The sequence below is a fragment of the Trachemys scripta genome, chromosome 8, assembly GCF_013100865.1.
Source record: "Trachemys scripta elegans isolate TJP31775 chromosome 8, CAS_Tse_1.0, whole genome shotgun sequence".
In the NCBI taxonomy this organism is placed as follows: domain Eukaryota; kingdom Metazoa; phylum Chordata; order Testudines; family Emydidae; genus Trachemys; species Trachemys scripta.
The window spans coordinates 45,405,650-45,430,655 of record NC_048305.1 but is presented as its reverse complement, the minus strand read 5'-3'; the positions used below and the strand labels follow the sequence as shown (position 1 = coordinate 45,430,655).

General features: G+C 40.0%; 1 protein-coding gene across 6 annotated transcripts in view; it reads left to right on the top strand.

Annotated features, from left to right (window-relative positions):
- Positions 1 to 25,006, top strand: part of DNM3 (dynamin 3) — a 325,491-nt gene that overhangs the window by 197,860 nt on the left and 102,625 nt on the right. For all 6 annotated transcript variants that reach the window (XM_034778298.1, XM_034778297.1, XM_034778295.1 and 3 more), the window contains one exon: positions 22,643 to 22,752. In XM_034778298.1, coding sequence (XP_034634189.1) covers positions 22,643 to 22,752 — 110 coding nt within the window. The remainder of the gene's footprint in view (positions 1 to 22,642; positions 22,753 to 25,006) is intronic.

The following is a 25,006-nucleotide window of genomic DNA, read 5'->3' as shown; positions in this document are numbered from 1 at the left end:
ATCACCAGTCAGCTGATCAGTTTCCCCTCTGTTTGTGCTGGAGAGAAAATATTCACAAAAAGAGGCAAATGTGAATGTAAAGCCATGAAAATGGAGGCATTCAGGAGAAGAATAGCACCTGCAATGTCTGAGCACATTTTAAAAAAAATTGGCAATATCAGGTTTATGGGGTCCCCTTAATCTTATTTTGCCTCAGTTTTCCTCATCTGTAATACAGAGTTAATACCTTGCACACAAGAGTATTGTGTGGTTCAGTAATGTTTACAGAGGGCATTTAGATCCTTGGATGGAAGGTGCTATAGAAGTACAAAGTATAAATGATACCTGGGGTCAGTACTAAATGTCAGTGCTCAACAGTGGGTTAAAAAATACTACAGATTTTTTTTGTAACATTAGAAGCCCTAATGGGCAGAGTGCCTTTTTTTTTTTTTTTTTTTTTTTAGATTGACTTAACTAGCTCTGTGCAGTACACTTGGGATGAAGAAGTCTGAAGTAAAGGCCAGGAGGGAAGGGACTCCACAGGAAGCTGTGTTATTTGAAGGACTATTTTAGAACCTAACCTGTACAGAAGATACTAAGTGCCCCCAACTGCAGTTATGAGCAATCATTTAAAACATTCAGTTGCTTACCTTTTCTTGTAAGTGCCACTGGAAAAGTATTACAAAAACAGCTCAGAAGAGTTAAGGGAAGGTCATTAGTAGCCAGTTGCCAAAATATCTGTTTCTGTATACTCTACCCCCAGTTAAAATAATCAAATTAAAATATATAAAGATGATTTTACATCTGGTTTTGCAGCTGGAAATAAGTTGATACAGACAGAGGTTCACTGGAAAGTTTAATTGCTGTAATAATCTAGCAGTAAACCTAGTGGAAATAATGTTTTCTTTTTTTCACTCTTAAGGTTGATATGTCCTTGAATAAAGAGGAAGAGTATTTCCCTCTTAGTTTTATTGTTAACAGCTGTAGAAATTAAAATAAAATTGATAATTGGTAGCCACACATAATGAACCCCATTGAATTCAAAATTTTACTGAAAAATGTGGGAATCAACAGAACTAACAGTCAGTAAGCTGCAGTTTTCATAACATACTTCAGTCATAAGAAATGCCATTTTAATATGTCTTTAAAAATAGCCTCTACAGCTTTCACAAGTGCTTTGTGGGAGGGCATGCCAGAGTGTGGGAACAGATCAAGTACCTTTAGGCATCTGAGGTCAAAATGTGAACAAGGATTTATGGCATGTACAGGTTTTTTTCTGCTTACCGACAAGTTTCTCAGTGGTTTAAAGGTAGTTTTAAATAACTGTGTTAATTTTGGGGATAATCAAGTTAGCAGTTCACAGGCATAAACCACCTGAGGGTTTAGACTCCAGAATTTGCATAAGGACTTTATCTTCTGTATAGTGTGTGTACACTCCACATCTCCTTCATTTAAATCACTTAAATGGTGCTTTTTACTGGGTGCATTTCTGCATCAGTGAGATGATAGACTAATACTCAACTCCATCACTGCATGGAAGAAAGAACAAGCTACAGCTAGGCTCGATTTGAGATTTGCCCTGCTGGATGGGGCAATGGTGGAGAAGCTGGCCACACCCATTTTGCATTAGTGTGCAGGGCCTAGTTGCTCAGTGCTAGAGATGAAAGGGGTTCTGCTCCCTGAAGGGAGCAGGCAACAGCAGTAGTGTGATTTACAATCCCACCTTAGTTGAGCTGATCTGCATCAGTGTGTGAGGATGAGCATGTACTGCCCGTCTTCACCTCCTGCTGCATGAGCAGCCTCAGTCTGGCCCCTTTAGATTGTATCTTGGGGCAGCAATCTTATCCTTTAGTTTTGTGTATGGCAAATATGCTGATTACAGTTTAAATAATTGAGCAAGAGTAAAAATGGGGTAGTTCTAAGGAATTCTTGTGCGTTGCCCTTTAGACTTGCTAGCATGTCTATTTCTGGTATTTTGAAAAGTGTTTTACATTATTGGTTATAATTTTTCACTTCCTGTGAGCCCTGCACAGTTGAACTCATGCTAACTAAGGCATTTGGCTATACAGGTGAGACATACAAGATTATATGTAGTGTGTATATTTTGTACTAAAATAGCAGTGCTTATATGCACATAGAAAATACCTTTTATGCTTTAGAAAATTGATAAATCATGGAGGCAACAGTTGCAGCTCCATAGTAAAGGCTGCTCTGAGATTTTTCCTTTAAAGGATTTATTTGTTGTGCATGAAAAACAGTGAATTCTCCCCAGATTTACAACACTTTTTCAGTGTAGAATGTCTTGCAAGAATTTATTGGTGCATCTGTTAATTACTTTGAATTCAAATTAAATTAAACATGGTCTCTTTAAGAAATTTAGCACCTGGGATAAGACCTTCCCCTCCACCCCCCCCCCTCCCCCAGAATGATCTTAATAGAATAATGACATTTCAAAATTACCATATGTTTTAAACTCATTGAAACCTAGTGCGGAGGCTACACTTATTTATGATTAGTGGTTATTTCCTATTTTCATAACTAAAAGTTTTTCCTTCAGCAGAGGGTAAAGAATAATGTTCTTCCATGCACTAGCTGTTGCTATCGGATAAACTTATGGTTATGGAGAATAAAGACAAATGAGCATTATTTCCAAATATTTCCTTTCTAAGATCACACATTGCAGCAGATCTGCTCAGCAATGCTGGGGAGTGACGGCATTTGCGGGAGGTGGTGTGCAGACGAATGTAAGGAGGTGCAAGAAGTGTGTGTGTGGGGGGGGGGGATTTTGAGTCACCTGTAGTAATACTGCAATAACCATATGATTATAATTAAGGCGTTTTGGTGTTTGTGATCCCAGATTAGATTAAACTAATTTTTAAATATATTTTTTTCTTTAAGAACTCTCCATTCCCATAGTGTCACAATGGGGAAGAGTTATGGGGGGAAAGGGGGTACTTGTAACTCCATAACTAAACATTTTTGGATTACTTTTGAGTTGAATCTTAACTGTGCATTTATAATACTTGTTTTGTTTTTAATTACAACATCCCTGTAAAGGATTGTACTCTAAATAATTGATATGTTCAGTCAACCTTAACTCCATTGTAATATATGTTTTTTTCTGGGAATAATCTGCAGTCACATCAGTCAGTAATAGAAATGTACATAAAAACACAACTTCAATAGTAGTTCAATATAATTTATTGGCAATATAAAACAGATACTTTAGCTACTAGGCTATGTAAATTTTGGTAAAAATTTTGGATAATTTATAGTTGTTTCCTATGTTCCTTTAATGCAATAAAAGCTAGAAAATTAAGAAAATCAAAATATATAATAATCAATGTAAACTTTAAAAAATGGACACTAGTTAATTAAAGAACCATATTGCCTACTAGAATTAATTGAAAATGACTTTTTGGCAAAATGAAAATTTTTGCACAAAAAAATCCATTTTCATAGAATATTTTCAGGTTTTGGCCAAAATGAACATTTTTTGGATTGTCTACAAAAATCCAAAAACATTTGAAGAAAGAAATGTTGTGAAAACAATAAAAAGGTTTTTATTTTAAATTTTCTCAGGGGATTTTTTTTCCTGATCAGCTCTATTCCCTGTTTCATACTTATATCTATATGCCTACAAAATATCAGTAAAATTAGGTGTTCAGAGGAAATGAGGAATTTTCCTATTTTTTGCTATCAATATATTTATAATATATAATATATATTAACCTTTTTTTACATTATGATAGTGAGCAGTTCCCCCAACTTTTAGACCTAATCGGCACTTAGAAGTTTTGCTGGCACAGTTATCCCAGTTAGGCATATCGGGGAAAAAATCATACCCCAGACCGATGCAGCTATGTTGGGAAAACCCCTAGTGTTATACCAGCAAATTTTTAAAAAAAGTCCTTTTGCTGGCATAGCATATTTCATTTGGGGAACTGATATATACTATACCATCAAAAGAAGAATTTTGTGGGTATAAGTTGTCTCCACACGGGGGGTTTGGTGGTATAGGTCTACTGGCAAGCTGTCTAGCATAGACAAGGCCTTCCTACTCATTTGAGAAATAATTATTGTATTTAGCTTAATGAGATTAATCGGATTAACTACACAAATGCAGATTACTCATAAGTAAGATTTATGGAATCAGCTCTAAACTGGTAGTTTCATTGCTTGAAATATTGGTAATTCCCTATCAAATTCAAACCTGTATAATTATCAAGAGATTGGTGGCCATTTTCTAGCTTGTATTTGTGTCACTACTCACTGTGTTATTATGAAACAATCCTACAATCCTGTTCTTTCTTATGGAACTTTTACAGTCTAAATTTCCAGTTACATTTCCTTGTCATTGCAATATCTATAAAGCATAGGGACTTTAAGGTGTAATGGGAAATTTTTTTCAAAGTACAAGAAGTTAGTAATTGGAAAGTTTTGACACAATGTTTTTAAAAAAAAAAAAAAAACATGGACTTTGGTTTCCTGCCCAGAACTTTGACTGTCTGGGAATTTTACATTCTATACTAGTGTATTGTGGAATTAGTGTACTTACCCTAGGTAGTTCTTTACAAATACATTATAGTTCTCTCCTGCAAGTGGAGCACAAAATATTTGTCCTACTACATGTTGAGCCCAGATTGATGAAAAGAAATATTTTCTTTGTGGAATGCAACATTTCCCGATACTCCTCTTTCTTACAAAGAATTGTATATGCATAAGGCTGGCAGCACATATCTGGTTGAGCCATCTACAATTTCTTTGCTTATGTGGGCTTGTTTCATCTTTACATTTTTTAGTACACTGTTTTTTTGTTTGTAACCTCTTGCTTGTATTTTAATAGTGTACTGCCTCTTACACTGACACTATTTTTTTTAACCTTTCTGTAGACTTGCATGGACATCAGAATGATTTTTACATAGGAACTTGTGATGGAATTGTAATGCTGTTTCTGCTATGGAAGGAGTTGTGTTGTGCGTAACATAGTATGCGCTAGAGGATACTCCATATGACCATTTTGACTTTAGTCCTCTGGTTGGTTGGCTTTTCCTGGAAGAAAGACCACCCAATTGTCTAGTTGTGCTGCTGCTGAGTCCAGCTTACAGTACATTTTAACACAAGTGATTAGGTAACTGCAGATAGTGCTCATCTGGCCAGAGCTTCCAATCTGGGCTAGGGTATATTCCCAAATCTTCTGCTCTGTAGGAGATTTCTTATCTGGACAAAGTTCTCTTGTGAATGATAGTCGAACTCTCCAGTCTATTCTGTCTGTGAACCTCAGCAAACAGCACAGCACAAAAGAGAAATGTAGGCTTGACTAGGAGAGGAGCTTGCTACAGAAATCCAGGAAAAAAAAGATGTGTGGTTTGAAGGAAGTTTTGGCAGTGGAGGCTAGGGCTGGATTTTGGAAGTGTTATAATGAGAAATGACAAGGTTTGGTGAGAGTCTGATTGTGAGGTGATAGGAAGAAAATTGTGGAATTACAAGATGATCTTGAGGTTGATTAGCAGGATTTGGTATGCTGTATTCCTCAAAGATACCATCACTACAAGATTTTCATTCTTCATTTGATGCCACTTTCCACCCCTCACTGCCTACCTCTACCCAAAGCAGGGGGAAATTCCTCTTACTTTCAGATGTTGACGTTCTGAGGCAATGGTTTCTAATGCATGAGTCCCCCTTCCTCCCACTATACACAAACACTAGTCATAGTGTGCTGCTATATGCTGCTAACTCTGTGCCTAGAGCCTCCCAGTCAGTTCCTCATTGACAGTGGTCATTGAAGGGAGCCTCTACAGGAGCTGCTTTTGGACTTTAAGTGGCTATGCTCCTGTAGCCTGTTTTTGTTCTTAGTGGGTAAAATTTTCAGAAGTGTCTAAGCCCCATTTCAAGGTGACTTAGGATCTTAAGTCATTTGGGTGCTTTTGAAGATGTTATCCATTGTTCCATAGTCTGTTTTCCAAGTCATCTGGCCTCACAGCTATTTTGCAGCTCAATTGTGCTTGCGACACTTTCCCATTCATTGCCTCCAAGCTTCTCCAGGCTTGATTGGTGCCTTTTGGCATTTCAGGGTCCCTTTTTTCTTGTTTGGCATTGAAACAATTAGTCCAGTTTCTTCAAGGCTTTGTTCAACACTTAGGCACATTTTGTTGGCACATCAGTGCATGTTTTCTTTCTGAACTTCAGCACTACAAGCAAGCTTTGGCACGATCACTCGATGCACTGGTGCTTTTAGTAGTTTGTCTGTTGGCTCCTTGACCTATTGTGTCTGGATGCTAAGCATATTTGCTTAGTGCTTTCATGTGGGCTCTCAGCAACGAGGTGCTTTGCATTTGCAATCCTTTGCGTCTCAAGTTAAGTGACTGGCTACTGGCTTTGTTCATTACTAATGCTTACATACACTCCAGCCACTAGAAGTGTCCCGATATGCATCTCAGGTTTGTAGTAGGGGAATAAACTTACAACTTTTAGGGTTTGTCTTTTGGTGCTGTGTGTTTTCAGCAAAATGTTTGTTGAGTCTCACTAGTGACCTGCATATGTTCCTCTGTCTGGATGACTGGCCAAGCAAAGACACCACTATGGAAGGTGTTTCATTTATCACTCAAAGTCCTGGTCTGTTCTCCACAGACATTAGGAAAACTTAAGAGACCTGCTAGACATGTTTATCTCAAAACCTTCTTGTCTCAGGGCAAGATCAAGAAATCATCAGTCTAGCAGGTAAGATTTGTAAGAGACAGCAGTGACTACAAGTGACCATCCTACAATTTTTGACCCTTATGATTGTAACTGGATTTGGAGATCCTGTAGCATGTCTCCCCATGAAACCGCCTCAGAGAACCTTGAAATAACAGTTAAAACAAGCATTCAGGGACTCAAATCATATCCAATTGGATTACTTCCAGCTTCTCTAGTCTGGTGGCAGTCCAGATAGTCTCTAATTAGGATTGTACTTCCACGTATTCAAACTGTAATGATCATGGATTTAACCTCTAATAGGGAAACCATCTGAGTAAGTTCACACCCAGGGCATTTAGTATCTACAGAAACAGGTGCATATAGAAGCTGTGGACATGAAAGCTGTCCAGTATACACTAAGGACCTTCGAAGACTTGACATCCAAAAAAGATTGTCCTGAAAAGGACCTGACAAGGATAAAGTGACACTATGGAGACCTCCTAGATTCCTTCCTAACAGGGTGATGGTTTTCTACATTACACTGGATGTTCTGCCAATATTTTTTTCTCTGTCTTCTTGCCCATCCTTGTGATGTCCTTCTCCTCAAGCTCTGTTATTCAACATTTGTTATAGTAAAATCTAGAATCCCCAGTCAGAATCAAAGCCCCATTTTGCTAGGTACTGTGCAATGAAAGAGGTAGACAAAGTCCATGCGTTGAAGAGCTTATAGTCTATGAAGATTTAATTTTAAAAGGTCCTGGTTAAAAGTTTTGACATCCATATCTTGAGTGACACTGTAATGTAGAAAGTCATGTTTAAATTACTGCATCACTTATTTTCAGGCCTGGTTGCTACTGCATGGAAAGTCGCATCACTGCTGAGAGAGTGTGACTTTGAGGGGTGTTTCAATCTTAGACACTTGCAAGGCAATCACTTGATCCCTGCCTGTATATATTTACAAAAGAACCATTCAGCTGCAAGGGAGGCTGTCTATCCTGCAAAACCTATCTCCAAAGTTAGAGGGCTCAAATTTTCCTGCCCACTAGAGCTTTTCTTTCAGGACGTCCCTTGCTTAGTTGATCAGATTCTGAAACATTTTGTTTTTAGCAAGACACATCCTTGAGGATTTGATGGCTTATGCCATTTGTAGTTCGAAGGTATCTTTTTCATCCTCAGATGAAAGAAAAAAATCTTGCTTGTTGGGCATTGGCCTATTCCAATGCTTTTTAGTTTCGTACAGGGACATCATTCAAGCTACTTATTTTCCAGGATATTGTATCCCATAGTGATGATGTAAGCAACTCGTGTCTTTTTCCGTCTCATATCACTCAGCAGTTTTTCTTTGAAGTGCATAAATTAGGATATATTTATACATAATAATCTGAAATCATCAAATTGAAAAACAAAATGAATATTCTAATTCAGTGTCCCTGTTGATCAGTTTGGATGTTTTATGAGGGTAAGGAGAGAAATATCTTCTAACAGTTATCTCTCAGTAGTTAATGTTTTCCATGGCCCAGGCATCTTGGCTGTTTAAGAAAAAACTGCTGAAATGTACCTTTCAAAAATATTTTGCTGCTATATTAATAAAAAAAAAAAGTTGAGACCAGAAGCTCGGTCATACCAGAGTTTCTCTTGGATGTCTGGAAAAAGTCTTATAGTTCTGGGATGCTTTCCAAAATATTTTCAGTGACCATTGCCACAGGCGTGAACTTCTTAATGCATTTTGCAGTAACTTCCACCACAGTGAAACTGATTGCTGTCTGAAAGCTTTAAATGATAAGCAACTAGGGCAACATACATGCCATGAGCCAAATTTTTTTTAATTACTATGTTGCATCTTCAAGATTCTCACATGGCCAGTAGTGTTAACTCAGGAAATCCCTACTCAAACAATACTATGCACAATTATGTAATTGCATATTTATATTTTGTTTATTTTCAATAAAAAGGATTTGTTTCCATGCATACAGGAAAAAAAATTCTGGAAGCATGACCTCTCTCAAAATACATCAATGGCTACACAAGGAAAGTACATGTTGGCTCCTTAAACTTGAGTTTTTCTAGGTTTCCTGTCACAGAAACTGAAATACATTCACAGCCCAAAAGAGTTTTTGAGGAATAGCTTTCCAAAGGAGAAGTGGGAAATGAAAGTGAAGTTGTATCTATGACATTTATGCACAGAATTGTGAAAGTCTTATATAAAAAAAAAGACTCATCATTTGTAAATTATGAAATACCCAGAATGTGAAAATACAATTAAAATTAGCATTTCTTTTAAAATGTTAACACAGTGCTTCTAACATTTGAGATCTAGCAATGGCAAGTCAGTCCTCCTCAGATCACTTCCTCTAGGCTGAAATCAGAGACCACTCCTATATCAGAAGAGGATCTATATATGTTTCTCTCTAGGAAATGCATAGATCCAGCTACATTTCAAAATGTTCTAATGGAAAGCCCTGTGTAGCTGAGAGGCAGAGCTCACAGGACTTTGGTGTGTAACCATCTGTTCTCCACCAGCATGGAGATTTGGGGGGGGGGGTTGCCTTCCTCTGAAGCATGGAACACCTGCGGGGATCATCTGAGCATATCTCACTTTAGCAATTCCCTGCAATTGCTGGGGCCTCAAGCATTGGTGGCACCTCAGGGTCTCCTGTTCTCTGTCTGAGGCACACAACAATGTAGTGTCCTGAGAACTGAAATGCTTTAGTCTAACTTAATTTATTGGTCTCAATACAGCGATTACTGGATGAAATTTTGTGGCCTGGGATATACAGACGGTAAAGCTAGATGCTCTAATGGTTCCTTCTGGCCTTAAACTCTCTGAAACTGGGAACTATATACTCACTGCACTGAATCCACCCCATACTTACCTCATCACCCCCACAAGTCAGCATGGGTCTTCGATTAACCTGCTGTAGATAAAAAGGGAAATAAAGAAACCCAAGTGGTCAGAAATAGGCCGTGTCACAAAGAAAAAAGCTTTTTCTCCTCCACCATCAGAATAGCCATAAGTCAAACTGTTACCTGGTTCATCAACACTGAGTGGTTTCTGTCTGTTCTAGATGCCAGCATCACTTAGTTGTGAGGAACTGACGGACCACTTTCCGGACAAGATTTACTGAATCCAAAATGGTTTTTCACAATCCCAGGTGATGGGAGCCAAAACCACATATCCTTTTCACCAGTCTTTTTCTCATATTGGTCCTTTCATACAACAGAAAATTCTTGAAGCACGAAACAATGAATAACCAACCATAATTGCCTGAGTCTGCTGACTGAAATATCCAACAACTCTTCTTGGGAAAGGCAATCTTCCATCTGCCCTAAAGTATGGTATAGCTCTGGTGTATGCTTCAGAAGCTGTTGCACAGCTCTCTGTCCTATTTGACACACTGTATGTGTAAAATTGCTAGGACCTGACAATGAGGCAGCATGCCCTCAATTGTCCAGCGTACACAGATGACACCCGACTCTCATAGCAGATGCTCACAACACCATCTACGTTGTCTAAGTGAGGTCAGCGCTTAGATGAAATGTGACTGATTTAAGCTAAGCCCAGATGAGGTGGAAGGGATGCTGGTGGGGAGAGAGAAATGCTTTGCAAAATGTTAACATCAACCTCAGTCAAGAGTGTCTGACCTGTGCTCAACAAATTTAAGCTATAGCTTTGCTGACATCCTACACTTTTCACCGCTGCTGAACTCACAAATGCTTACAACTGCTGGAAGTGTTTTCACCCATCTATTCCTGGACAGGTGACTACTCCTCATCATACTGTATTCCATTTTGTCCAGAGTGATCTATATTCTTGTGATCAACAAGCTGGACTGCTACAGTGCTCTGTACCCGGGAATAACACTGGCAACATAGGATCATGTGAGCATATCATTCCCAATGTTCGGAACACTTGACTGGCTACCCATTGAGCACAGGTTCAAATTCAGGGACTTTTATTTTCAAAGGCTTCAATATCTAAACTCTAGTTAAATCAGGGATTTCTTCTCCATCAAGCACCTACTGCATTCTTTGAGAACAATGAAATTCATCACAAGTAATAAATCTCACGTGAGCAGGCATTAGAATAATCTCATCAGCTGTCCCTTGGCTTTGGAACTCTCCACAAGAAATCAGGACAACAATGAATCTTCATGACTTCAAGAATGTATGCAAGATTCATCTCCTTGACCTTGTCCTCCCAGAAGAATAAATATAAAACTCGCACGCCTGATCTGGGGAAAAGGCGAGAACCAAAGGTAATTAGACTATTTAATGACCTTAATGGAGCAAAGATACTACAGTGATTGGTGCCATATAAATTTCCAGGTAGAATTACGTAGGGGACTGAAGTTCTCAAGTTAAACACAGAACAGGTCTATCCAGAGCAGCAGTAGCCCTTGCAGTAGTTCCTCCAACATGATGCCTCAAACTTTAATACGAGAAGCTGCTGAGAGGAAGGGAAGATGGGAATAAAATAAAAACAAAAGTCAAGATGAAAAGGAATATTGTACAAAAGGTAAAGCTAAAGATACACCTCCAGTATTTGAACAGTTGTAACAGGGTAGTAAATGAGAAAATAGGTCCTATTAAAAGAGATGGCAGTGGTCATTTATTGAAAAGATGCAGGGATTGCTAAAATGTGTAGGTTTCAGAGTAGCAGCCATGTTAGTCTATATCCGCAAAAAGAACAGGAGTACTAGTCTCTAAGGTGCCACAAGTACTCCTGTTCTTTTTGCTAAAATGTGTAGTCTTTTGTCACTGTGTTCATGAAGAAGTTTGGGAGCAAGGAAGGTGCCAGAAACAAATATGATAAGAGTCCTGGAGAAGGAGAAAAAATTCCGTGGGAAATGAAGATCATACTATAAAATAAATGACAAGATTAGATTAAAGAATGATTTAACATGGGGTCAGATGTAATGACATTCTGAAGAAGTACCAGAGAGAGGAAATGTTGTTGGTTGTTTTTGTTTTTTAAACACTTTTAAAAACAGAGGCAGCAGCAGTTTTGGGGAAAATAAATGTGTAAGAAAAATCTAGGGAAAATCTAGAAAACAAAAAACTATAATCTTTTAACTATAGCTATCTATAGATACTGAAAATACAAGAACACAGATTCCCTAAAGTGGATCATGCCTAACTAGTGTGATTTAGTTTTTAAAATTTTCTCAGTTAGCTAAAATTTTGGATTTGGCATGTCTGCTTTGCTTGGTTCAGAGAGCTGATTATCTCAAATGTGGAAGGAGTTAAAGGATTTGTGCAATGAGGATACACGAGATTTGATGTTAACGCTCAACATCCTCTGTTGCTTTCTTCTAACATTCTGGCTTGCCTTCCGGAGCCAGAGTCACATTTTTATATAGTTTATTCCGTTTTTTTTCTTTATGGAACTATTTTAATTGTTTAGATTTTTTTTTTTTTTTTAAGATTCACTTCTTGTATTGCGTGATTGTTCCTCAGTGCCATTGTCACAAAGATGTACATGATAAATAATATACATTTATACTCTAATTTATCATACCTGGTTGTCATTTTAAAGTATAAGAAGTAATATTGCTCCCCAGCCAGACTACATCTTCTGTGATGCACTTTAGCGACGGTACTCTGGTGCATTGTGACAGATCAGCAAGAGGGGAGACTATGGTGCATTATGGGAGATGTACTCCAGTCAGAGAGCACTGCCCATAGAGGGGAATGGGTCATGAGCCACTTGAACTACAGCTCTCATGAGGCACTGAGGCAAAAAGTTTTGGTCTGAAAACTTTGGCTGACCACTCAAAATTCTCTCAGATAAATTTCAACAGATTTTTTTTTCATTTTCATCAAAAATTTTCTCATAAAAATGTTCCACCAGTTCCACTAAAACTGATACTAGAAAATAACCAATGGATTTCCTATATACCAAATACTTGGCAAGAACTACCAGTATTCATGAGGACTTACTTATAAAGATTTCACCCATCTGGCTGGGTTTGGTAGACAACCAGTGTGGATGGTGACAGACTGTTCCAGCAATTGCAACAGGCAGTTTTTAAAATTAAACTTTAGAATAAAGTGACATGGACCTTCTCCTTGGAATATAATCTATCAACAGTGTGCTTCTGTCTTGGGTAAGAGGATCTGCTCATCTCTCAGCTTTGCCGTTGTCAAAGAAACGTTAGAAAAAAGTTTGGCATCCAGGCTTTACGCTTTCAACAGTTGACTGTATAGCTCAAGGTGGGAGGAGGCAGGAGAGATCCATAGGTGGAAGAAATATGATCCTGGCATCTGCAACCTATTAAGTATTCTAGTTTTGCCACTTTTTTTACATAAAAATGTTAAACTTTTCATGTCTGCATTGTTTTCTTTTTAATGCTGACCCCTAGTTCATTTTCTAGCTAGTTCAGTTATATTTTCTCCAGCTGTACCCAGGAGCAATATCAGGTCCACATAGCTGAGTGGCCATCACCAGCTTGTTTGCTTTGTTTTTCTACAACAACAAAAAGTTCAGAGTAAAATGGAAGTGCCTTATGCAGCAAACTTAAAATCTGTCTGTGCAGCTTCAGCTAGAAAGGCAAGCCTGGTAAAGCAAAGATCACTGTGAAGATGCTATGCTGCTTTTAGTTTAGCAAGGGTAAAAATAAAATTAGACTATAAACATGATTGTCAAGCCGTCTGGAAACTCTTTGGGATATATTTAAAGTTAGATTGCAATCTAGATGTTGGATGTTGATTCAAATGTGACTGGAGGAATTACAACAGTGTACATTTTTATAATGTCTTTGCCTGTGTGGAATAGCCCTCACAGTAACAATGAGAGTAGCCCGGGTCTAACTAAAAAGCCGTCTGCTTTCTGGGGTGTAAGTAGGGCCACAGAGCAGGTGTTTCTTACTTTAGCCGTTCATTTTCTCTTTAATGTCATCTGAGTCTAAGGTTCATAAGCCCCACATCTCCTCCCCCACCACTTAACTGTTTTGCTGGCCTGACAGAGAAAGTAGTGGGGAAGGGAGGAAGTGTTTAACTATCCCTGCACCTGAACTGGTAGCGTACCTTGTCACAGCCTTGCATCATGATCTGCTTCACATAATGTTAACTACCAGAATGAGGCCTTGCAACACTTCTGCCAGGTAGATAAAAATAATCCCCATATTATAGACGTACAAATAGGCACAGAGAGGCCAAGTGAGTTGCCCACGCTCACAAAGGTAGAGACACAAATAAAATCCAGCCCTTCCAGCTCCTAGTCCCATGCCTTAATTCAAAGGCCATCTAACAGAAGCTCTGTTCAACAGAAATGTTATATGGGTTCTTTACATTTACGATCAGTGCAGGACTCTTTCTCATGGATATTTGTGCTTCCAGTGTAAGTCACATGGGAAACTCTCTAGCTCTAAAAGATGCGACTTCCTATTAAGTGGGAACAGAATTAGACCAATGCAAGCGCTTTGCTAAATCCAACATTTCAGAGTTTGAGGAGCATATTGTACTCCAATAATGTTGCTTACGTTCCTCAAGATATAAACCAAAGAGAAGTGATTGTCCTGTGTCATAGTGCAATACACTAGTTGTCTTGAGTTGGGAACTCTGACTTCTCACTGTTGAAAGGAACTGGCTGGGAACGTCCAAATGTCCTCTAGTTGGAGGATGTTCAGTGGGGTAGAGCTCTCAAGCTAGCCAATGGGTGCAGCAGAAGACCAGAAAGAGAAGAGCTGAACTCATGAGACCTAGAAACGAGAATCCTTCTTGATGATATCTTAAAAAGAATGATATAGGAAGTAATTAATTAATCCCTTTTCATTGTGCCAAAAACTGCAGAATAGGGTTATTCTTCCTTAAACCCCCTTCAGCTGCAATCCATGTATCTTTTTTCCAGTCACCCAAGGGCTGTCTGCAGATTGTCAAAAGGAGGGAAAAGACTAGATTAAAATCCCTCTCTTGCCTCTTCTGGGCAAACTCATCCTAACTCATTAGATGAACACACTTTAAAGCACTGTCAGAGATCTTTGCTCTCCGTCCACCCTTGTAATATTTTTGGACTTCACCTTTATTTATTTTGAGTGTATTTAACTGAAACTTGCTGAAGCAGTTGGTAGTTGCAGTACAGTATATTTCCATCTCACTATCACTTGTTAGCAGCTAGTCAGTCTATTACTGTATGTCTATATACTGCCATTAAAAACCAGTAGCTGGCTCATGCCAGCTGATTTGGGCTTATGGGGTTCGGGCTAAGGGGCTGTTTAACTGCTGTGTAGATGTTTGGACTTGGCCAGGAGCCCTGGGCTCTGGGATCCTGTGAGGCAGGAGGGTCCCAGAGCTCAGGCAGCGGCAGATCATCTAGACTACAGTTAAACAGCCCCTTAGCCTGAGCCCCATGAGCCCGAGTCAGCTGGCATGGGCCAGCTGCAGGTTTTTAATTGCAGTGTAGACATGTCGTTAGTCACCCGAACATAAAACATAGGACAGCATTAGCCCACTAAGGACTTTCTTGAGCATTACGTTTTGTAGCCAATTAGTTCGTTTTGTCATTTAATTGTGTTATCTGTTGTCTTGGTTAACTCATATATTGTTTCATATGTAATCAATGTATGATGACTAGATATAAGTAGGATAGGATTATAGGAGTATAAGACTGATAAATATTTAGGAGTGGTAAGTGTGTATTAGGTATATAGGTAAAGTAAGGTCATAATGAAAGGATACATGCTAAGGCCTGTGAGGTTTCAGCTCAGCCACACTAGGCCTCAGGCTTAAGGAGATGTGTCATGAATGGGTGACACAGGAATGACCCTATGCCAGTAAGGTTACAGGGTTACTGTAGAGGATGTGCCAATAGGCGATGTTCCCGGAAAATGTCCCAATGTACCCATCTAGAATGCAAGACACCCAATTGTAACATCACAAAAGTTCTGCTCTGAACACAGGTTATCATGGGAACATGTTTACATAAATGTTAATAAGAATAAGGGGAACTAGGAGAACAACCTATGAGAAGCAGGGCACCCCATCATTTGTGTGGAAGTACAGATAGGGAAGAAGATGGAACCCTCATGCATATTCATAGGGTGTTAAGTGTGGTCATAACAGCAAGATAAAATGGGTTTCCTGATATGAATAGGGTGTGAAGACCACAGCGGGAACCACTCCTCTATTAATGACTACCTGTTAGGAGATCCACCCAACTTAATAAGATCCTTGGGTATGTGAGTATGAACCCAATATTGGCTATATGGGTATATGACTGTAACTTATAATACAAACAAGATTTTTTACTTGTAACTGTGTGTATGGTCACTGTATTCATTCTTTGTATGCTCCTATGAGTCTCGCAACCAAACAGCATTGTAAGGGGTAACTTCCACCCTAGTGATTTGAAAACTGTGGCCCCCCTGGAGCTGAGTTCACTCCCTAGGGGCACAGAACTATCCAGTTTTAAATAGAGGCTACCGTATGACTGCTGGTGATGGAACATCATCTCCTGGGCATGAAGGCCTTTCCTGGCTAGGATATTTTTAACTTGCACTGTGGGAAGTTTTTCATGTCAGAGGAAGGATGGGTCACACTTACATCTTTGTAAAGTCGCAGTTGCTTCTAGAGATGAGTCTTTGTCCACCTCTTACTGAAACCTTTTCTTGTATTTGTTCATTCACCTCTGCCCTGTAACAAAAATTAAAATCTATAAATAAAAATGAACAAATGTTGAAAAATAAGAAATGGAACTAATGAGCCAGGTGCCCATCATCACTTGTATAACTATGCCTAGCCCCATTCCTCCCACCTTGCAGTTCCTTGAGATAGTAACCTTGCCTTTTGGCTGTGGAGCACCTAGCATACACTGATCTGATCCTGGTTAGAGCTTTGAGAACTTCCACAGGATAATGTAATGCGCTAAGGCTAACTTCTTTTTGGGCTCATCTATTGCTTGAATGATGGTAGTTCATGTGGAGGTGATAGTTCCTTTTTCTGTGTGTGTGGTGGGGAGTGGGGGAGAAGGTTGGGTTTTTTTTAAATTGCGATGAGCTTTGTATCTCTTGAATGTCATAGTGGATGTGTGATGCCTTTTTTCCTGAGCTAAATAGTTCTGTAAACCTGGCTTCTCATGTCCATTATGTTGTCTCTGAAGGACTTTGAAACGTAGACAGCCTTCCATCTCCCTTCATAGGACTTGTCCTCTCCGCCTCAATGTCGGTGTAGGAGGCCATATAAATAAATACCACTTCTTAGTCTCCAGTAGGCATTTCCTTCTTCCTGGTGGCTGGAGAAGAGACTCACAGTTATGGCATCAAATGTTTACAAAACTTTCCTACATCTGGAACTTTGTTTAGAGGATTCTTGGTATAGTTTTTCCATGGCTTTCTGTTTTGGTTTTCATACTTATGTGGTTGCTTGGTTTATCAGTAATTATCTTCCTTCATCAGAAATATGATAATATAGTAGTAAATGATAGTACATTTCATTGCAATAGAAAGTAACCTGGAAAGTGTAATAATTAATCATTTAAAAAAAAAGCCATTTCTATTTTTATAATTATGGAAGAACAAGATACATTTAAAGCATTTTGAAAGAAATTAAGATGTTATAAAACGATCTTAAATACTTAAGTGTAACAAAGCATGCTACACCTTTGTCCATTCCAGTTTTTAATTTAAAAAAAACTATAATTTGTTTTATGATATTAAGATTATCTATCCCTCCCTCTATGTTTATATAATGAGTTGTATTTTCCAGATGGACTCAAGCAAGCATAGCTGCATATTTGCCATTTTGGTTTTTTTTCCCCCAATGATACTGATACTATTTACAATATTATTTATAATACAAAAACATAGTACAATTAAACAAAATACATTTTAGAACACCATGCACTTTACTTCATCTTAGAATCTTCCTTATAAAAGGATAATCATTAAAGAGTGTTTAAATTATTTATACAGGTTCTGTATGTTGGAAAATATCTTGCAATGACTATAAGTAGGGCCCTACCCAATTCATGGTCCATGTTGGTAAATTTCACAGGCATAGCATTTTTAAAATCTTGAATTTCACAGTGTCAGATATTTAAATCTTAAATTTCACGGTGTTGTAACTGTAGGGTCCCGACTCAAAAGAGGCTTATGGCGGGGGGGGGTCACAAGGCTATTGTAGGGGGGTCGTGGTATTGCCACCCTTACTTCTGTGCTGCCTTTAAAGCTAGGCGGCTGGAGAGGTGCGGCTGCTGGCCGGGCACCCAGCTCTGAAGGTAGCACCGCCACCACCAGCAGTGCAGAAGTAAGCAATACCATACCATGCCACATTTACTTCTGTGCTGCTGCTGGTGGCAGTACATCCTTCTGGGCTGGGTGCCTGCCAACAGCCACCACTCTCTGGCAGTCCAGTTCTGAAGGCAGTGCAGAAGTAAGGGTGGCAATACTGTAATCCCCCTACAATAGCCAGATTTCCCGGGAGACCAGATTTCACGGTCCGTGATGCATTTTTCATGGCTGTGAACTTGGTAAGGTTCTAACTATAAGGAAAAACTGTATCTGTTAATCATCTATGATAAATAAAAATGCTTCTATATGTTTCCTTAATTAAGTATGCATATATGTTTTAGTGATTAATATGTGTCTGTTGACTCAGAAATGTGAACTTCAAAAAGGAAATACAAAAGCAATTCCGGAAAACATGCATGTAAGAGGAACACATTCAGTTAACTAAGGAAATTGGGTTTGTTTCTGCAACCTCTCTTTGCATGAGTTATCCCATTCGAATTGATGGAACTTCGTATAGAAGGATTGCAGCCTGGGGCTTGTTATACTCTTGAATATTCTGAATTTCTGTTGCTAGATATTGTAGACTTCTGTTGCTTATGTTTTAATGTCCTTGTGTGGCAGTGTGTGTTTTGTATTTGACCACAACATCTATCTTTTAAAATTTAAATTTTAAATTAATTTTGCAGGTTACTCCTCAGTACCTAGTTAAATGCTAAATGTTTGAATACAGTAAGGGCTCTAGAACAGCCATACATGACAGTATATATTGTTAGTTGAAGAGACTGCTCTGAGTCTGTATTACATCTCACTATTCAGTTGGCATATTTATCTAATGTATTTGGAACCATAGGATCTAGGAGCGAGGGCACCAGCCTGAGAGTCAGGAGAAATAGGTTCTAATCCCAGCTCTTGGGTGAATCAAATCAATTCACTTCTTGGGTGTCTCCCCATCTGTAAAAGGATCTCCTTTGTAAAAGCGCTTTTGGTATGTCCCCACAGCGTTTTGGAGCAAGACTCCCAGCCCAGGTCAATAGACTTGGGTTAGTGAGGCTCACTACTAGCGCTCTAAAAATAGTAGTAGTATCTTGATACACTAATACGTGGGAGACCTGTTTGGCACATAGTGGCCACCAGTGAATTTCTTTGAAATCACTCAGATCTTCAATGAAATGTCAAGTGCTGAAGAGAAACCAATAGTCACCATTACCATTATTTACATCCTTCTAGCCCTGTGCTTGAAAAAAGTGCTTTAAAACCACTCATCTTTAAATAGTATTGGTTTTTTTACAATTAGAGGCATAGAATATTAGCGATGGAAGAGACCTCAGGAGGTCATCTAGTCCAACTCCCTGCTCAAAGCAGGACCAACACCAACTAAATCATCCCAGCCAGGGCTTTGTCAAGATGGGCCTTAAAAACCTCTAAGGATGGAGATTCCACCACCTCCTTAGTTAACCCATTCCAGTACTTCATCACCCTCCTAGTGAAATAGTGTTTCCTAATATCCAACTAGACCTCCCCCACTGCAACTTGTGACCATTGCTTCTTGTTCTGTCATCTGCCACCACTGAGAACAGCTGAGCTCCATCCTCTTTGGAACCCCCCCTTCAGGTAGTTGAAGGCTGCTATCAAATCCCCCCTCACTCTTCTCTTCTGCAGACTAAATAACCCCAGTTCCCTCAGCCTTTCCTCGTAAGTCATGTGTCTCAGCCCTCTAATCATTTTTGTTGCCCTCTGCTGGACTCCAATTTGTCCACATCCTTTCTGTAGTGGGGGGCCTAAAATTGGACACAATACTCCAGATGTGGCCTCACCAGTGCCAAATAGAGGGGAATGATCACTTCCCTCGATCTGCTGGCAATGCTCCTACTAATACAGCCCAATATGCCGTTGGCTTTCTTGGCAACAAGGGCACACTGCTGACTCATATCCAGCTTCTCCTCCACTGTAATCCCCAGGTCCTTTTCTGAAGAACTGCTGCTTAGCCAGTCGGTCCCCAGCCTGTAGCGGTGCATGGGATTCTTCCTTCCTAAGTGCAGGACTCTGCACTTGTTGAACCTCATCAGATTTCTTTTGGCCCAATCCTCCAATTTGTCTAGGTTACTCTGGATCCTATCTCTACCCTCCAGCGTATCTACCTCTCCCCCCAGCTTAGTGTCATCTGCAAACTTGCTGAGGGTGCAATTCATCCCATCATCCAGATCATTAATAAAGATGTTGAACAAAACCAGTTCCAGGACCGACCCCTGGGACACTCCACTTAATACCAGCTGCCAACTAGACATTGAGCCATTGATCAATGTCTAATTAATGATCTAGAGGATGGTATGGACTGCACGCTCAGCAAGTTTGCAGGTGACACTAAACTGGGAGGAGTGGTAGATACGCTGGAGGGTAAGGATAGGATACAGAGGGACCTAGACAAATTAGAGGATTGGGCCAAAAGAAATCTGATGAGGTTCAACAAGGACAAGTGCAGAGTCCTGCACTTAAGACGGAAGAATCCCATGCACTGCTACAGACTAGGGACCGAATGGCTAGGCAGCAGTTCTGCAGAAAAGGATCTAGGGGTTATAGTGGACAAGAAGCTGGATATGAGTCAAGAGTGTGCCCTTGTTGCCGAGAAGGCTAACGGCATTTTGGGCTGTATAAGTAGGGGCTTTGGCAGCAGATTGAGTGACGTGATCATTCCCCGCTATTCGACGTTGGTGAGGCTCATCTGGAGTACTGTGTCCAATTTTGGGCCCCACACTACAAGAAGGATGTGCAAAAATTGGAGAGAGTCCAGCAGAGGGCAACAAAAATGATTAGGGGGTTGGAGCACATGACTTATGAGGAGAGGCTGAGGGAATTGGGATTGTTTAGTCTGCAGAAGAGAAGAATGGGGGGGGGGATTTGATAGCTGCTTTCAACTACCTGAAAGAGGGTTCCAAAGAGGATGGATCTAGACTATTCTTAGTGGTACCAGATGACAGAACAAGGAGTAATGGTCTCAAGTTGCAGTGGGGGAGATTTAGGTTGGATATTAGGAAAAACTTTTTCGCTAGGAGGGTGGTGAAGCACTGGAATGGTTACCTAGGGAAGTAGTGGAATCTCCATCCTTAGAGGTTTTTAAGTCCCGTCTTGACAAAGCCCTGGCTGGGATGATTTAGTTGGTGTTGGTCCTGCTTTGAGCAGAGGGTTGGACTTGATGACCTCCTGAGGTCCCTTCCAACCCTGATATTCTATGATCACTACCCGTTGAGCCCGACAACCTAGCCAGCTTTCTATCTACCTTATAGTCCATTCATCCAATCCATACTTTTTTACTTGCTGGCAAGAATACTGTGGGAGACCGTATCAAAAGCTTTGCTAAAGTCAAGATATATCACGTCCACCGTGTTCCCCATATCCACAGAGCCAGTTATCTCATCATAGAAGGCAATCAGGTTGGTCAGGCATGACTTGCCCTTGGTGAATCCATGTTGACTGTTCCTGATCACCTTCCTCTCCTCCAAGTGCTTCAAAATGGATTCCTTGAGGACCTGCTCCATGATTTTGCCAGGGACTGAGGAGAGGCTGACTGGCCTGTAGTTCCCTGGGTTCTTTCTTCCCTTTTTTAAATATGGGCACTCTATTTGCCTTTTTCCAATAGTCTGGGACCTCCCCCGATCGCCACGAATTTTCAAAGATAATGGCCAATGGCTCTGCAATCACATCAGCCAACTCCCTCAGCACCCTTGGATATATTAGATCTGGACCCATGGACTTGTGCATGTCCAGCTTTTTTAAATAGTCCTTAACCTGTTCTTTCACCACTGAGGGCTGCTCACCTCCTCCCCATACTGTGTTGCCCAGTACAGCAGTCTGGGAGCTAATCTTGTCTGTGAAGACTGAGGCAAAAGAAGCATTGAGTGCTTCAGTTTTTTCCACATCATCTGTCACTATGTTGCCTCCCTCATTCAGTAAGGGTCCCACACTTTCCCTGACCACCTTCTTGTTGCTAACATACCTGTAGAACCCCTTCTTGTTACCCTTCACATCCTTTGCTAGCTGCAACTCCAATTGTGCCTTGGCCTTCCTGATTACACCCCTGCATGCCTTAGCAATATTTTTATACTCTTCCCTAGTCATCTGTCCAAATTTCCACTTCTTGTAAGCTTCCTTTTTGAGTTTAAGCTCACCGAAGATTTCACTGTTAAGCCAAGCTGGTCGCTTGCCATATTTGCTATTCTTTCTGCACATCAGGATGGTTTGTTCCTGCTCCCTCAATAAGATTTCTTTAAAATACAGCTAGCTCTCCTAGACTCCTTTCCCCTTCATATTAGCCTCTCAGGGGATCCTACCCATCAGTTCCCTATGGGAGTCTAAGTCTGCTTTTATGAAGTCCAGGGTCCGTATTTTGCTACTGTCCTTTCTTCCTCTTGTCAGGATCCTGACAATTCTCATCTACCATAAATAATCTCTGATTAACATTTACTGAAACTGAGTACAAGTGACAGAACCTGTCCCTACATGATTAGTTGAATGGAATAGGGTTCCACATCATACTGTCCTCCAGCTAACTGAAAGAAAGGGATGGAAGGCTATATCATTTGGTACGCACCCAAGCTCACCCAACTATAAGTAAGATAATTTGTTTTAGGTATTCCTTTAGTCTTTGATAGCAGTGTTGATGTCAAGGTAGTAAACAGAATAGTCGCTAACTAAATTAGAGCATGCTCATGTCTGCTTTCTTTGAAACATATTACAGTATTTCTGGTTTTATTTATTTTTAATAGGAAAAGGAAAAGAAGTACATGCTTCCCTTGGACAACCTGAAAGTGCGGGATGTTGAAAAAAGCTTCATGTCTAGCAAACATATTTTTGCCTTGTTTAACACGGAGCAAAGGTAAGGGAAGGCGCCAGCCAGTGCTTTGCAAATAGGTCTGAGAAGATGTACAATTTAATGAAAATGACTGCAGTTTTGGTGCTCCCATTAAATGAGATTTTAAACCTCTTCAGTGCTTTCAGCTCATCTCTTTCTGTGCTATTGCTTTAATCCTGATGCATGGCACCAAAAGTTAGCATTAGATCATTCTCACTGTTCATGGTGTGGACTCAAGACCGTGGTTAGTCATTTTGCTCTTTTGAATGAGTTACCGATCCTCTCCCTATCCTATTTTTATGTGTTGCTGGACCTTCCATCTGTGACTTTTTTGTACTTTATGGGCTAGATCCTGGTTGAAATTGGCAAGCTCCATTGACGTCAATAGAGCTACATTAACCTACACCAGTTGAGGATTGGTCTCTCAATTCTACAGCAACAATATGTCTCTAGTCATCAGTCACTGTAGGTGATTTTTAAAAAAACAACTGAGGGACGAATGAATGAGATACCTCTGTCTTCCTAATTCATTTGAATCTTAATTCAGCTATGTTCCACCTGACACTTTTCCAGCTAGCCTGCAGCTTCTGAGTAAGGAGTGGTGAGAGTGTCGTGCCCCTGTGGAGATATGCTTCTAAAAAGCAGGAGAGTGTGACTAGTGTACAAACAGAAAGGAAATGTGAACACTGTAACACACACCCAAATGCAAGTGATCAGTGCTCATTCTAAAGGGAGGAGTCGTGTTTGAGGTTGGCTCAATGGAGCTATAGCATTTCAGTAGATAAGCTGCATTTTCCGGAGTCCTATTTTCAAAAAATCAGTTTAAGTACCTGTAATACTTGTCCTTTATCTTTTCCTTCATTCACCCCATCCTCCAAAGCTTTGTGATGTGCTGAAATGTCTTTCTAAGAAGGACTGGATAGGACTCTCTGTGGAATCAGTTTTTATTGCTCCTGAACTGACTAGAAGTGATCATTGCACAGCAAAAAGAGGCACTCTCTCCCGCAAGGGCTGAGTGGGCTATCTCTGAACCACTCCCAGTTGCTGCTGGCCTCCAGAGCGAGAGACTAAGTTTGAGTCTCATGCTTGAATGCCCCATAAAGTCTTGCGGTACAACTGGTAAACCGTTGGATTGGGCTCGCATGTTCGTATTCTGTTTCAAACAGTGCACTTGGAAAATTTCTCCCAAATAACCGTTAGGAACATGAGATAAAACACTTGACCGTTTGCATTTCTAGACCCCGCAGAAAGCTTTTTTTTTTTTTTTGCCTTTTCAGAAGTTGTTTGTTCTGAAATGTAAGAGAAATGATCTGTGGAAGCTGAAATGTAATTTAACTGTTTACACACATAGGTCAGTCATGGAAGATAACTTTGTAGTGATGGATCCTTGTCAATTTTATTGATTCTGTGCAAAGTATAGGAATATTTTTTAAGGCAGGCATGTAGTTCAGCCCCTAGGGTCGGGGGGCCTTATGTTCCACAGGGGCGATTCTCCTTTGTTGTGTTAATGGTTATGAATATTTTGTGCTTTTTAAATATTAATGGGCAAACTGCTATGAAAAAAGGAGAGAAACAAATCATTTACCTTTTCCAGTTCACAAAAAAGGGGCGGAGTGATTTTTCACTTTTTCACCGGATCGTCACATAGAATGTGGGGTGAGGATTTTAGATACGTATATGTAAAATCTGTTAGAGCTACTACCCACTCAGCTTTTGACTGGGCCTCCTGCATTCTGAAGTTTCATTAAAAGCATCCTGAAATATACATGGGCATGACAGGACATGACAGTGCAGCAATAAGATGCCAGAATCATGTCATCTAAATAGAATTCCATAGCAGAAAGAGATGGGCTCCTTGGTTATGGGAATCCTTTTATTAAATTATATTTAAAATGGCAATTTCTTTGCTATCATGCTGCAGCCGATTTTCCCTTGATCTTTCTAGAAATCTCCCTTTTTGGCTGAAGTTAAGTGTATTGGTTTAATATCTAATACTCCCTCATGCTAGGAATTGCCTGCAGTAGCATTGTGGGGGTGTTGAATGAAATGATCTAGTGCAGGGGTTTTCAGTCTGGTGGTCATGAACATGTATTGGGGTTGTGACCACCCTGCCCTTCCCACCTTGCTAGGTTGAGGGTGGAAGGTCTTGGATAGAAAAGGTTTAGATCCACTGGTATAATGGATCTCATTTTATTTTAAAGTTCCTTGATCATGAAGATATTTTTCTGGGGGCTGGAGGGAGGGGCAGGGGGAATGTTAACTGTGAGAGTCTGCACTG